Source organism: Emys orbicularis, chromosome 2, assembly GCF_028017835.1.
Source record: "Emys orbicularis isolate rEmyOrb1 chromosome 2, rEmyOrb1.hap1, whole genome shotgun sequence".
Lineage (NCBI taxonomy): Eukaryota > Metazoa > Chordata > Testudines > Emydidae > Emys > Emys orbicularis.
In genome coordinates, this window is record NC_088684.1 from 2,974,558 (window position 1) to 2,988,262 (window position 13,705).

Consider the following 13,705-nt stretch of genomic DNA (forward strand, 5'->3'; position numbering starts at 1 on the left):
AGACCCAAGCACACGATCAGTGCTTTTATCTATACCTGTCTGCCAAAACAAATGCATTTGACAACTTTGGCACTGAGGTGAAGTGACTTTATTCACTGCATATTAGTGATAGAGTTGGGAATAGAACCCAGGAGTCCTGACTCCTAGTTCTGTGTTTTAGCCACAAGCTGGTCCTTCCCCAGCAAACTTTGGTCTAAAGGTTACAGATGATCTGGCGAATAGCTGTTTTGGACCCATTACGAATTAACATGGAATGAACCACAGCAACTAAAACTCATAATTGCTAATCATCTATATGGTATATCGGCCACAAACCATAACCATTGGTACCTCCTATAGCCACAAAAATCTTCACCGTTCCAGTCCAGTCACTGATGGCTCACCTAGCAGCCTTGACTCACCCCCCATATTATCATGCTTGTAACTATAGAGCTAAGTAAATAACCAAGCAGTAAAATGCAATGGGGCATTCACACCTAGAGTGTCCTTGGGGCAACAAAGAGTGAGTTAATGGAGCAATAACTGTTACGGCAGCAGGCACTTCCGAGAGGCTGATGGCTGGCTCAGAGCAGTTAATGGCCTGAGACACAGCGGAGTCTCCTTGCTTCTCTTCTGGGAATTCTCTCCATTACTTCTCTATTCAGACGTCTGCTCTGAGGAAACAGACTCCGCCCCCCTCTCATCATCTGACTTCTCTCCTTTCCCCGTCCTTGCCCGTTGCTGGCTTGGGCACTTTTTCGTTAAGCTCAGGTTTAGTGAAACTCTTCCACAGACTCGCCTAGTTGAGGCTTCCACTGGCAACTTAACTCGGAGTCCAGTGGCAGCATTTCAGTGAGCCGGCGCTAGCTGCAGCCACCCTCACTTTTAATAAGTAGAAGGAGCTGCTGGAGGCTCTGCTTTGAAATGCTCCATCTTGAGCCGAGGATCTGTAACTACTCTGGAAAAAGAGCCAGGCATCACTGTGGAGAGTCCAATAAAAAACGTTCCTCAGTGTGCAACAGCAGTCAAAAAAGCAAACAAGCCGTTAGGATGTGTAAGGAAAGGGATGGAGAACAATGCTGAGAATTCGCTGGTGCCGTTCTATAAATCACTGGTAGGACACGCTCACTGGCCCTCCCTATGGTCAGTGGAGGTCTCTATCCCAAGAAGGACATGGCAGAAATAGAGAGGAGGTTCAGATACAGATGACAGAACTAGAGACCTGGAAAGAGTTCTGTAGGAAGGGGTGAATAAGAGAGGGGAAAACAGAGGTATACAAAATACCACATGCTGTCGAGAAAGGCAGTAGGAAAACAGAAGTGCTGCTTCTCATAATACAAGAACAAGGGGACAGGTAATCAAAATGTAAAGTGACAAATTTAAAACAGGTGCTGTTTTGACGTGGTATGTACTACCACTAGCTAGCATTGAGGCAAAGGGTTTGCATTAGGGTTGGACAGTTAAATGAGCAGTGAAAACATCCACAATTAGATTAGATAGGATGAAAACAATTGCAGGGCTATAAACTCCCCTTCCTCAGGGCAAGAGCCAGCCACTGGGGTAAGGAAGAAACTTCCGTGATGGGCAGGTTATTGTGTAATTGTCCACTGCAAATTTTCGTCTTCCTCTGCAGCAGCTGGTGTTGGCCACTGTCCCAGACAGGGTGCTGGACTCAGTGATTCACTTGTCTCATTTGGCATGGCAGTTCCTAAGTGGGGCTAGTCTAATGTGTGTGGTGTGGCCTGAGTGTGTTTGCTTTGATTAGCTGCTAAAATCCTTGTGAACGCTGCATGATGCTCCTGGCAGCAGAGAGAGGCTGAGTGACCAGTGTTTACAAACCCTGAGCCAGCAATCTCTGTGCTGAGACAAGCATGGGTATTCCAAATGAAAACAGCAGACACCTGGATTAGGGAAAGCACCCCCCACCCCCAAAGGAATTAGAGGATTGTAAATGGCCCAGCAATCTAGTAGCAATGTAATTAAATACCCCCAGCAACCATCTCTTGGCAGGATTGCCACTTTTTAAAATGTGTTTAGACAGGCTTGTGTATCATGATGTTCTGACGCCCTCCAGCCAGTGTTGTTGCATCATGACTCTTGATAGACTGACATCAGGACCTGTGAATGGCTCTGCAAGCAAGATACAAGATCATCCAATCCACCTTGGTGACTCCAGGCCAGGGGCAACCCGATGAGGGCTGAGTGAAGCAGTGTTCTCTCCTCCCAGTCCCAGCCCCGAAGGGTGGTGATGGGTTGGAGGGGGCTCAGAGAAGAGCCATGCGAATGATTCAAGGATTACAAGACCTGCTTTATGGCAATGGAATGAAAGAGCTTGGTCTATTCATCTTAACAGCGAGAGGGCGAAGGGGTGACTTGATCACAGTCTATAAGTACCTACGTGGGGAACAAGTATTTTTATAATGAGCTCTTCAGTCTAGCAGAGGAAGGTCTAACACGATCCAGTGGCTGGAAGTTGAAGCGAGACAAATTCAGATGGGAAATAAGGTGTCGATTTTTAACAGCGAGAGTAATTCACTATTGGAAGAGGTTACCAAGGGGCTTGGTGGATTCTCCATCACTGACCATTTTAAAATCCAGACGGGCTGTTTTCCTAACAGCTCTGCTCTAGGAATGACTTGGGGGCAGGTCTCCGGCCTGCGTTACACAGGAGATCAGACAGGATGATCACAATGGTCCCTTCTGGCCTTGGAATCGCTGAGTGAATGTCATAGAGTCGAACACCCACATTACACTGCTAATCCCCATGCAATGTCTGCTGCCTCAGCTGTGCATGATAATAGCAAATGAGTATATTTCACACTAGCTGTTTCTCCCTTTGCTTTCCCCCTCATGTGCGGGATACCAGGCGACAGGGGCTTTGCAGTGTAAGCAGCTGGTGAATAATAGCCAGTCGCAGTGGTTGTCTACACTACCACTTTTGTCGGTATCACTTGTGTCGCTCGGTGGTGTAAAAAAAATCCTCCTGAGCGACACGTTACACCAACAGACGCGCCGGTGTGGACCGCGCTGTCAGCGGGAGAGCTTCTCCCCATCATAGCTACAGCCGCTTGTGGAGGTGGTCTTATTGTGTCGCCCCATCGCACAGAGCGGCTACGTGAGCACTCCTACAGCTGTGCCGCTGTGAGCTCGCTAGTGTAGACATGCCCTTAGGTCTGACTGGGGTCTCATTTCTTTCTGTCTCAAACGTTGGTGTCTGACTGGTGTGACTAGTTCAGCGGTGAAGCCTGCCCGTTCCGTGCGGTGAGTCGCGTTGTGCCAGTCGGTGCCTGGGCGTCTCGCCTGGTGTGGAGCACTATGCTGTGTGCAGAGACTGCAGTTAACGCCACACGGGCACAGCAATGGAGCCCCATCCCCTTTCTCTGTGCAGTGGGTTTGGGCTCCTGCGAATTCCAGTCAAGAGATTCTGCGGTGGCTGGTGCTTTGGTTTTCAGATCACTCCCTGCTCATCTGCTTGATGGGCTTCAGCACCAAGGTTCTTAAGCCCTTGGAATTTGGCCTCCTAGGGTCCAAAAAGACCAAACCTCCCATTTCAAGTGGCTCCAACCCCCTGACTTGGCGCAAAGGAGCTTTTGCCACTGACTTCAGTGGGAAGAGGATCAGGCCCACAGTGATCCCAGCTCTTCCAGGTTCCCTCCAGGGCCCGCTCTTCCGCTCTGCTCCCTATCCCCCGCTTCTTTCCTTTCTCTGACACCACTCCCTCACCCTCTGTGATCTGGAGAATGTCCTGATGCCAAGCCACCAATCCCCAGCATGCACTGAACTCTTGGGAGAACATAATGCCTTCTCCCTCTCTCCACCCTCCTGCAGGCCAGGACTTCCTGTCTGCCAATGCTAGGAGCTCCGAGCGGTGACATGGGCTGCAGATGGTCCTGAAGAGGGGTTAGGTGCATTGTTGGCCTCAGCTCCCTTAGGAGCCTGTCAGTCCATCATCAGGCAGGAATTCGCAGTATGAATCCACCCATCTGCTCTAAGAACCTCTCAGAGCAATGTCCCCTTCACACCCATCTAACGGGTCTGGCTTGCTTCCACCTCCTTTCCCAAGACCCCTTCTGGTGGGTGTTTGCAGTGACCAGAACCCCCCAGGGGCTGAGCTGTCAGTGGGGACAGAGAGTTGGTGGGTAGAAGTTCCCTGCCCCTGCTCTGGACCAACCTCTGGGACCAACACACCACAACAACACTGTGTACTGCCCCTTCCTGACATGCAGGTTCCCTCCCTTAGTAACAGGCGGGCCGGCATCCTCTCCTGGCGGTCAGCATAGGATGCTGTTGCCTTGCCTTGGTTCGCTGGGAGTAAGCAAGTCCCATCTTAAAGGGCTGCTTAGAAATCTGAACCAAGACCCCTTCAAAAGGAAACTGCACTCTGCAGGTTGCTGGTTCATGGACGTCAGAGACAGAAACCTATTGGGCCCCCACCTCCACCAGGCCCAGGGACAAACCCAGATGGTTCCCTGTGGGGGGTTAAAAAATCAGCACCTGGGTAGTGGCCCAGAATCATTTCTACCTGTCTGCTCTCTAGTGCTCTGCAGGAAATGCTGTGGCCTTCGCTCCAGAGAGCTCAAAGCCCTTTACAGACATCAAGGAATTTATCCTCACAAGTCCTTTGTGAGTCTGGTCACTAGAGTTAGCTCATTGCACAGAGGAGGAAGGGACTTGCCCATAGTTACCCAGCAAGTCCATAGCCAGGCTGAGACTAGAAGCCAGGAGTCCTGGCTGCCTGTCCTGTGCTCTAGCCAAGTGAGTTGGGCTTTCAGTCCTGGTCCTAGTGGCTGAGATCCACCTCACAAAAGCCATTCTCACGAAGTAGCCAAGGACTGGCTGAGCCATGGAGCCCGAACTCCCACCCCCTCCAGAGGGGCTCCCTCTGGGGCAGGTTTAAGGATAATTGATGGAGGTCTGCAGTGAGGGGGCAGCAGCTTGCTCTGTCTTGGCTGGACCTTTCCTGCAACAACAGGGCCTGTTCCTCTAGGCCTGTCAGTGGTGTGAACTCCCGGGCCCCAGCGGCAGTAACCGCCTGTGTTCTGCTTCCTCTCGTGTCAGTGCTGCATCGACGACTTCGGGGACGTGGTCGCGCTGCTGCTGGAGGCCGGCGCGGATGTCAATGCCTGCGACAGTGAGCTCTGGACGCCGCTGCACGCCGCTGCCACCTGCGGGCACCTGCACCTGGTGGAGCTGCTGATTAAACAGTACGTGCGTTCCTGTGCGTGCCATGCAGTGGGGTGTGGCCTTCCCCCCCCTAGGGGAAAGGGTCTGCAAACAGACCAGCCTGAGGTGGGGAAGGAGGGGGAGAGTTAGGGCTCCTGAAGCCACGTACCAGGTGCCCCATAACAGAGTGATGTACTCCCAGAAGGAGACTGTTCTGGCGTTCAGAGGGTCCTGGGACTTAATTGGGGCAGTAACCCTGCAGCCTTGGGCAGGAAAGGTGCCTTGGCGTGAGGGCACCCAGAACTGCTTAGATCCTCCTTGGCACTGGGATTGCGCCCTTCCCCGACCGAGCTTTGAGTCAAGGGAAGTGAACCTGGCACAGGGGAGTCTGACAAAATGAGCCCAGCCTGACATGATTCCTGCACCCGGAGAGGCTCTGACTGCTTCTGGCCCAGTCTCTCCCCCCTGACCTGAAGGAGAGCTCTGGGCAGCTTGAAAGCGTCTCTCTCCCCAGGAGAAGTTGGTCCAACCAAAGATATTACCTCCCCCACCTCGACCAACACGGCTACAACACTACTGCATACCTGTCCACCCACCGCAGTTCCACTCACCTCCTTCCCCCCCCCCCCCCGGTCCTGACTCTGGAGCACCCCCTGCTGTCCAGTCCTCATACTTCCTTATGCAGTCGCTGAGCTCCACTGAATGCCCCCTAGAGGTCCTGTACCTAGCCCAGGCCTCTCCCTTTCCTGTGACCCAAGCCAGATTTGAACCCCCAGGTTCTCAGAGGTGGCAAGCCGGAGTATTAACCCTCGGGGGCTCGCCTCCCCTGGAACAGTTGCATCTTTTTCAGCCTGCTTCTTTCCCCTCCCCTCAAATTGAAGTCACGTTGTCAGACTCCACTGTAGTTGTTTGGAACCCGGCTTGTCGGGCTGTAAATGTTTAATGGGGGTGTATCGTTGACCAAGTAACCCAATCTGCCTCCGTCTGGGCTGCCCGCAGGAATCTCCTGTCAGCGAGGCCTTGGCCCGGCTGCAGCCGGACGAGGCAGTTTGCATCAGTAAATGCTCTGCTGCTCCTCTTGCTGTACAGCATGACCCAGTTATGAAAGACCTTCCCGCATCACTCCCTGCCCAGGAGGGGCTGGGATTCGAACGCCAACTGCGGACGAGCATGGACCTGCCTGCTGATCCCCCAGCATCTCGAGGCTGCCTGCCCTGGCCTGCAGTCCTCATGGCGTCCTGGTCGCTAGGCAGCACCTCCACTGAGTCTGTGTTTTAAAGCTGGAAGTAGGGTTAGGAGAACAGTGGATGCATAAATCTGGGGCTGCCTGGGGAGCGTAGCCAGGAGGAGTTAGCCTGGGTGGGAAAAACGGGGGAGGTAAATGGGGACGGGCAGGCTCCTGAAAGAACAGGGGTAACATGGGTTTCTTTAGCATCTCATCAGACACCTGCTGTCAGGGCTGGGGGGTTGGCACCTTGGCAGCAGTGTCCAACCCAGAATGCCCCATTTACCTTCCAGTGAGATCTGTGTTGGGTTCTCTCCTTGTGCAACTCCCACTGGCTGGATTTCTGTGCACCCCCCCCCCCCCCCCCGCCCCCAAAGCCTCTTTGAAAACCTTCTCGGGATCAGACTCATTTCCACAGCCCCCTCCTCATCCTTCTCCCAGGGACATCAGTGTGGAAACAGGGGAATAGAGCTGCTCCTTCCCCAGGGGAGTCCAGCAGTCCCATCACATGGGGTGGTGCTGGAGAGGAGGGCAGGGCCCTGGAGGGAGACTGCAGGGCTCTGCTGAAGAAGCAGCAGCCGGGCCCTTGAGCGGGGATCCTGTTTCATGTATCCGTCCCTTGCTGATAGAGGAGGCGGGACAAGAAACCCAATCTACAAGACAGGCAGAATCGTGCCCATGGAGAATGTTTTCCAGAAGCCGTTGGTGGCTCTTTAATGAAAATAGTTCCTTGTATCTGTTACACTAGCTGCCCAGCGGCACACGGGTGCTGTGCGTGGCATTACTGTGGGCACAGCAGAGAGGTAGCCACCTGCCTTGTTTCCTCACTGTTCATTTCTTCTCCTTCCCCTGCCCAGTGGTGCCAATCTCCTGGCAGTTAACACAGACGGGAACATGCCGTATGACCTCTGCGAGGACGATGTGACACTGGACTACATTGAAACGGCCATGGCAGATCAGGGTGAGTCTCCCCAGTCCCAGGCTGGTGTCTCCTCCCCTTTCCCTGTTGTCACCGTGGATGTTTCATGGTTATTCACTCACCGCTGGGTGCGTACCCCTCTCGGCTCTCCTGTTCTGCTCAGGCATTGCAAGCCCCCTCCATGGTGCAGCAAGCTGCTGTCAGGGCTGGGGGGTTGGCACCTTGGCAGCAGTGTCCAGCCCAGAATGCCCCATTTACTTTCCAGTGAGATCTGTGTTGGGTTCTCTCCTTGTGCAGCTTCTGTTTCTAGCGCTCTCCCGACACAGAGACACATCCTAGAATGAAGGAGCATCACTTCTTAAGATCCAGATTTTGACTCCTCCCCTGTTTGATGGCTCCAGGCTGCGCTGGGAAAGGGCTGTAGGGAACCCTCTTAGCAGCCTCCTTCCTCTTAACCACTGAGATTTGCTGGTGGGTGATGAGCCTCTTGCAGAGAGACCATTGAGTTCTTGCTCCTGTTGTTATTTATACAGTGCCATGGGTGTGCATGGCACTCGACAGACAGACAGACAGACGTGATCTTCCCCACGAAGAGGTCTAGTTTTCAATAAACCCCACCAAGACGCAGGGAGAAATGCTAGCTGGCAAGGGAGTGGGAGCGAGGGGAAGCTCGCATACTTTGAGGCGAGGAGAGTTATCTGCACCAAACACATCCATTTGTTTATATACAAAATCCGTCAAGCTGATGCAGGAGTGAGGGGCAAGGGCGGAGTTGGTGGAAGAAATGGATTCTGAGGAGGGGTTTGAAGGAGCAGAGGTCAGGTTGTCTGGCATACAGGGTCAGGAAGGGCGTCCCACAGAGCTAGGGCAGCATAGGCAATGGCTAAGGGTGAAAGAAAGTCAAACTGGGCAAGCAGGCTAGTGGAGGGAGATGAGGGAGCAGGGGAATGTTGGCCCGAGCCCTGAAGGGAGGAGGGAGGAGCTGGCCCCTGATGTGGAAGGTGGATGTTGAAGGGCCTGGGGGAGATTGATGGTGGGAGGTCCTGGAACAATTGTCGGAGAGACAGGTACAGCTGGGAGACTCAGCAGAGGGGAGAGACCCAGGGGAAAGGGTGGATTTTGTCAGCAGCGAGATGGAAGCAAAGCCCTGGAAGTGGAGTAGGTCACTCGGGTAAGGTGCAGAGGAGAAGAGGGCGCCAAGGACAGATGGCTGCTCCTGGGCAAGGGATGTGTGTGCATCTTCCTGCCTAGACTAGTGCCAATTGTAAGAAACTGACATGGTCCTTGGCATGGAGTCCAATAAGCAAACGCCTTCCAGCCTTGCTGCTGGGGTACAGGCCAGCCCCCAGTCATTTTGTATACGACTGCCCTCATGGCACTTACTCTCTGGGTAGGAATAACTCAGGAGAAGATTGAGGAGGCCCGAGCCGCCACGGAGCACAGCATGGTGGAAGATATCCGAAAGCTGCTTCAGGCAGGTGCTGATCTGAACACTCCACTTGACCATAGTGCCACTCTGGTAAGTTCCCAGTTAATAATGCCGACAGCTAGGGAGAGCTCTGCCCGAGAAGTGAGGCGCAGGAGACCAGGGCTGCAGGGGAACTGGGGGCTGGTCTTAGGGAGGCAGCACAAGCCCCATCTCTTGGGGGACGAAGCAGTGGTGAACATACTCAATCCGGCCGTGGCTGGGGAGAGACGAGAACTGACCCATTGTTCTCGAGCTCCTCTGCATGTGGGACGCCTCGTAGGCCACCCAGAGCAGGGCCAGGACCACTAGCGTTTCCTTCCAAGGCCTCTGCCTGTTCACACAAGTAGCCATGGAAGCACTGCCAGCGGTCAGGGCCATCACCTCTAAGCAAGCCAAACTGAAAGCTAGCAAAACCCAATCTCCACATCCCCCAGCAGCTTCTGCTGTCCCGGGGCCTAGGACAGCAGACACAGACAGCGCTTGTGGCTCTGGTGGAGAACCATCTCCTGTCCGCAGACAATGCTGCGTTTGCCATTGCTGAGCACCGGGTTCTCCCATCCCACCTAAAGGCAGTGCAGTGAATGAAAATGCGCTGAAATTGCTCAGTCCGAGCCCACCGAGAGCCATCTGGGGCCACTACCTGCAGCGTCCCAGTCCATGTGCTCATATATCGGAGTGCTCAGACTCAGGCCTCGGCCTTGGGGTCCCTTTGGATCCCTCAGAGCTGTTGGAAGTCAAGATAGCCATGGCAGCAAGAACCTCCCACTTCCACCTGGGTCTGGCCAGAACATCTTCCCTTCTCCCGTCAGGCTCCGGCCTGGTCACAATGATTCCCATGTCTGCGACCTCCCGGGTAGATCCTTGAAACCCTGCATTGCCAGAAGCAGCTGCCTGCCCTGAGAAAGCTCCAGCTAGTACAAAATGCAGCAGTCCATCTCCTCAGCAGCACTGGGTGCTGTGAACACGTTCCCCAGTGCACCGCTCTGCGCTGGCTACGCATTGAACGCGCAGTCCAGCTCTGTCTGCCCTGATACTCCAAGCCCGGCATGGGCTGCCTCTGTAGGGTCCCAGTTCACAGCGGAACCCCCTCCTTGCACAGCACAGTGGCTCCTGCTGTAGAACTGCTTGGGTGTGGCCTGGGAATAATGGCCAGCCGGCTCGCTAGCTGTGTCTCCTCTACCTTGTCATTTGATGTGGCCATTCCTTGGCCTGGTGATCACAGCAGGGAAGGAGATGACCCCGTACCCTTCTGTCTCTGGAGACCGCTGATCAAATGGGACAGGCCCTAATTGAACTGACTGGTCTCCATCTGAGCCCACGTTCACACTAGAAACTTTGACGGTAGACGAACACCCGTGGGGGGGAGAGGGGGGTTATTTTACTTTTTGTAACACTTCTCTATTGGCATACACCCTAGTGTCGCTGCAGCGATACTGGCCAAGGCACTTGGATCGGTATGAGCTATCCCAGCAAACGGCCTCTTTGCAGGTGTCCATGGCATCTGCTCTGAGCGGGTTTGCCGGTTTAGCCATCCCAGCCAAGCTTTGCTGGAGAGCGCAGCCCTGGCGTTAGGGCCCGGCCCAGGGTTCTAGCACCGGCGACTTCTGCTTTGCAGCTCCACATTGCCTCAGCAAATGGCTACCTGGAAGCTGCCGAGCTGCTGCTGGAACACAAGGCCAGCATGAGCGCGAAGGACAATGATGGGTGGGAGCCTCTCCATGCCGCCGCCTGCTGGGGGCAGGTGAGTTCTTGTAGACAGGTGAGAATGCATATCTAGCCCACCGGCTGAGGGTGTTCCTATTGGGAATTTCCGGCCCTTGAACATCTTCCCAGTGGTGGAGTACAGCGCCCCCTAGTGGCACGACACCCTCAGCACTGGTCATGGACTGCGTTCTCCTGCTGTCTGGCCTGCCAGTGTGCTTTCCGTAGTAATGTGTGGGGGCCAGGCACATGGAAGCGATGGCTACTGAGAGCGGGGTGCTGGACACAGGGCCACCCCAACTCCTCCCAAGGGCCCTGGGGCCTCAGTGGGCTGGAGGGAGCTCAGGTGAAAGCCTGCTCTAAAGTATGGGTGGCCGCCTCCAGCCACAGCACTGCAGTGTCAGCAGTCAGGAATGGGAACGTGCTGTGGATGGGGGAGAGGGTGAGCGGGGGCTTCTAGGAGTCTCCCTCCTGCCAGGCACAGGGCATGCGGGGACCACTTGTGAACTCCCCCCCAGGTCGTTATGGCAATGGAAGCCGACAGGCCCAGCATGCAGGAGGGTGCTAATCTGCAGAGGCTGCAGCGCCTCCGCTTCTGGCATGCGCGGTTCCCAGCTGGGTGGCGATGGGGTCAGAGGGGCATTTTCCCCTCAGCTTGGGTGTGGAGCAGGTTTGTGCGTTAGATTCTTCCTGCTTCGCTAAAGGCAACTTCCCTTGTTGCCGTCAGATCCATCTGGTGGAGCTGCTGGTGGCCCATGGAGCTGATCTCAATGGGAAGTCTGTGCTGGACGAGACGCCCTTGGGTGAGTCAAGCCATTAGGAGAGCAGGGAATGGAGGAGGCTGGAGGGGGCCAAGATGAAAAGGGGTGCAAGGGAAGGGGGAGCCAGAGGCTGGTGGAGATGGATGGAGAGGGGAGGTGATGGGGGAAGTCCGGACTTTCAGTCTCTGCAAATCCTCCGAGGTGCCTTGTCGTGTTTCGTGTGGCAGGCTCCTCCCCAACCCAGCAGTGCGTTCCGAGGACCCTGCAGTCCCACCTCGTCCTTAAACCCCTCAAAGGCCCTAGTTCCCCTCCTCTCCCCACCTCGTATGATTTTTGACGGCAAAGCCCCGCTTTCCATTCGGGGATCAGCACAGGCCCTTCCCAGCCCCACCTCCTTTCTCTGCCTCCACGCCTGCTTCTCCAAACCCGCGGGGTAGAGTGAAAATGCCCATCTTTTCCCAGTCCTGCTGGGACCTCCATCCTCCAGGGGCTCAGCAGCACAGAACCCCCCTGCCCTCTCGCCTGACCTCCAGTGCCTAGGGAGCCGGAGTCCCAAGCATGGGATTACGGTCCATAAACAATGCAAATGACCCGTTACATGCAGACAGCGTATGAACGATCATCCAACACTTCCTAGCCTGGTAGCCTGAACAGGCGAACCCAAACACAGGGTGTAGGAGGCAGGCGGTGGGGAAAGCGGGATACAACAGGGAGTTTGAGGCTGACTGGGCGTGGGGGACGCTGGAAGGATGGGGCTTAGTTCTGATTTGGTTCCCTTTGTCGGCATGGTTATGCTCTTGGGCTGGGGAGAAGAGGTGGGGCGTGAAGAGGATTGGGGGCAGGTGAGAGACCAGACGAGGCTGGTGTTTGAAGAGCTCCTGCCATCTGAAGAACCTTTCCCGTCTCTCCCCACATCATCTGCTCTCTGCCCCAAACGTTCCCCCCTTCCCTGGCATACTACTCTTCCCTGCTTGCTCGGCTGGTGTATATAGGGTGACCAGACGTCCCGATTTTAGGGGACTTGTCCCTCGTCCCGACCTTACATTGGTCAGGACGTCTGGTCACCCTATATGAGGGAGACCGCAGCAAGCCGGCGCCGCTGGCGCCACTCACCTTCCCTCCCTGGGCCCTGGGGCAGCGCGCAGCTGAGCTCCCGGCGCGGCAGCGCCAGCCCACGGGGCCCCCCACCCGGCCGGCAGGAGCCTGCAGAGCGCAGCCCTGCCCCTGCCCCGGCACACAGAGAGGCAGCGAGGAGGTCTCGCTCCCCTGCGTGCTGCAGCGGGGCGGGGCCTGTAGACTCCGGCAGCAGGCAGCGGCCGCCAGGCAGAGAGCCCCCCCCCCCCCCGCCCCTGCCCCCCTCCCCTCGACTCAACCCTAGGAAGGGGCCAGAGGGACTGGGAGGGACCTGCCTGCTGGATGCTTCCTGGGAGCCGCTCCAGGTAAGCACTGCTGGGCTCACCTGGCCCCCTGGCAGGTCCCTCTGGGGGGGCTCCCCTCAGACCCACTGCCCTCAGGCCCCACCCTGACCCTGTTCCCTCAGCCTCCCCCGCAGTCCCCCCTGTGCCCCCCAACCTCAATCCACTGCCCTCAGCCCCCCTGACCCTGTTCCCTCTGCCTCCCCCACAGTCCCTCCCCTCCCCCGATCATCTCACCCGACCCACTGCCCTCAGCCCCCACCATGACCCTGTTCCCTCAGCCTCCCCCGCAGTGTCCCCCCTGTGCCCCCACCCTCAATCCACTGCCCTCAGCCCCCCTGACCCTGTTCCTTCAGCCTCCCCCGCAGTCCCCCCTGTGCCCCCCAACCTCAATCCACTGCCCTCAGCCCCCCTGACCCTGTTCCTTCAGCCTCCCCCGCAGTCCCCCCTGTGCCCCCCAACCTCAATCCACTGCCCTCAGCCCCCATCCTGACCCTGTTCCCTCTGCCTCCCCCACAGTCCCTCCCCTCCCCCCAATCATCTCACCCGACCCACTGCCCTCAGCCCCCACCATGACCCTGTTCCCTCAGCCTCCCCCGCAGTGTCCCCCCTGTGCCCCCACCCTCAATCCACTGCCCTCAGTCCCCCTGACCCTGTTCCCTCTGCCTCCCCCACAGTCCCTCCCCTCCCCCCAATCATCTCACCCGACCCACTGCCCTCAGCCCCCACCATGACCCTGTTCCCTCAGCCTCCCCCGCAGTGTCCCCCCTGTGCCCCCACCCTCAATCCACTGCCCTCAGTCCCCCTGACCCTGTTCCCTCTGCCTCCCCCACAGTCCCCCCTGTGCCCTCACCCTCAATCCACTGCCCTCAGCCCCCACCCTGACCCTGTTCCCTCAGCCTCCCCCGCAGTGTCCCCCCTGTGCCCCCACCCTCAATCCACTGCCCTCAGTCCCCCTGACCCTGTTCCCTCTGCCTCCCCCACAGTCCCCCCTGTGCCCTCACCCTCAATCCACTGCCCTCAGCCCCCACCCTGACCCTGTTCCCTCAGCCTCCCCCGCAGTGTCCCCCCTGT

General features: G+C 56.6%; 1 protein-coding gene across 1 annotated transcript in view; it reads left to right on the forward strand.

Moving 5' to 3' along the window:
• The window catches only part of PPP1R16A (protein phosphatase 1 regulatory subunit 16A), a 50,857-nt gene that overhangs the window by 31,205 nt on the left and 5,947 nt on the right, over positions 1-13,705 (forward strand). The window contains exons 3-7 of the mRNA XM_065399784.1: positions 5,038-5,183; positions 7,225-7,328; positions 8,681-8,805; positions 10,370-10,495; positions 11,183-11,258. Coding sequence (XP_065255856.1) covers positions 5,038-5,183; positions 7,225-7,328; positions 8,681-8,805; positions 10,370-10,495; positions 11,183-11,258 — 577 coding nt within the window. The remainder of the gene's footprint in view (positions 1-5,037; positions 5,184-7,224; positions 7,329-8,680; positions 8,806-10,369; positions 10,496-11,182; positions 11,259-13,705) is intronic.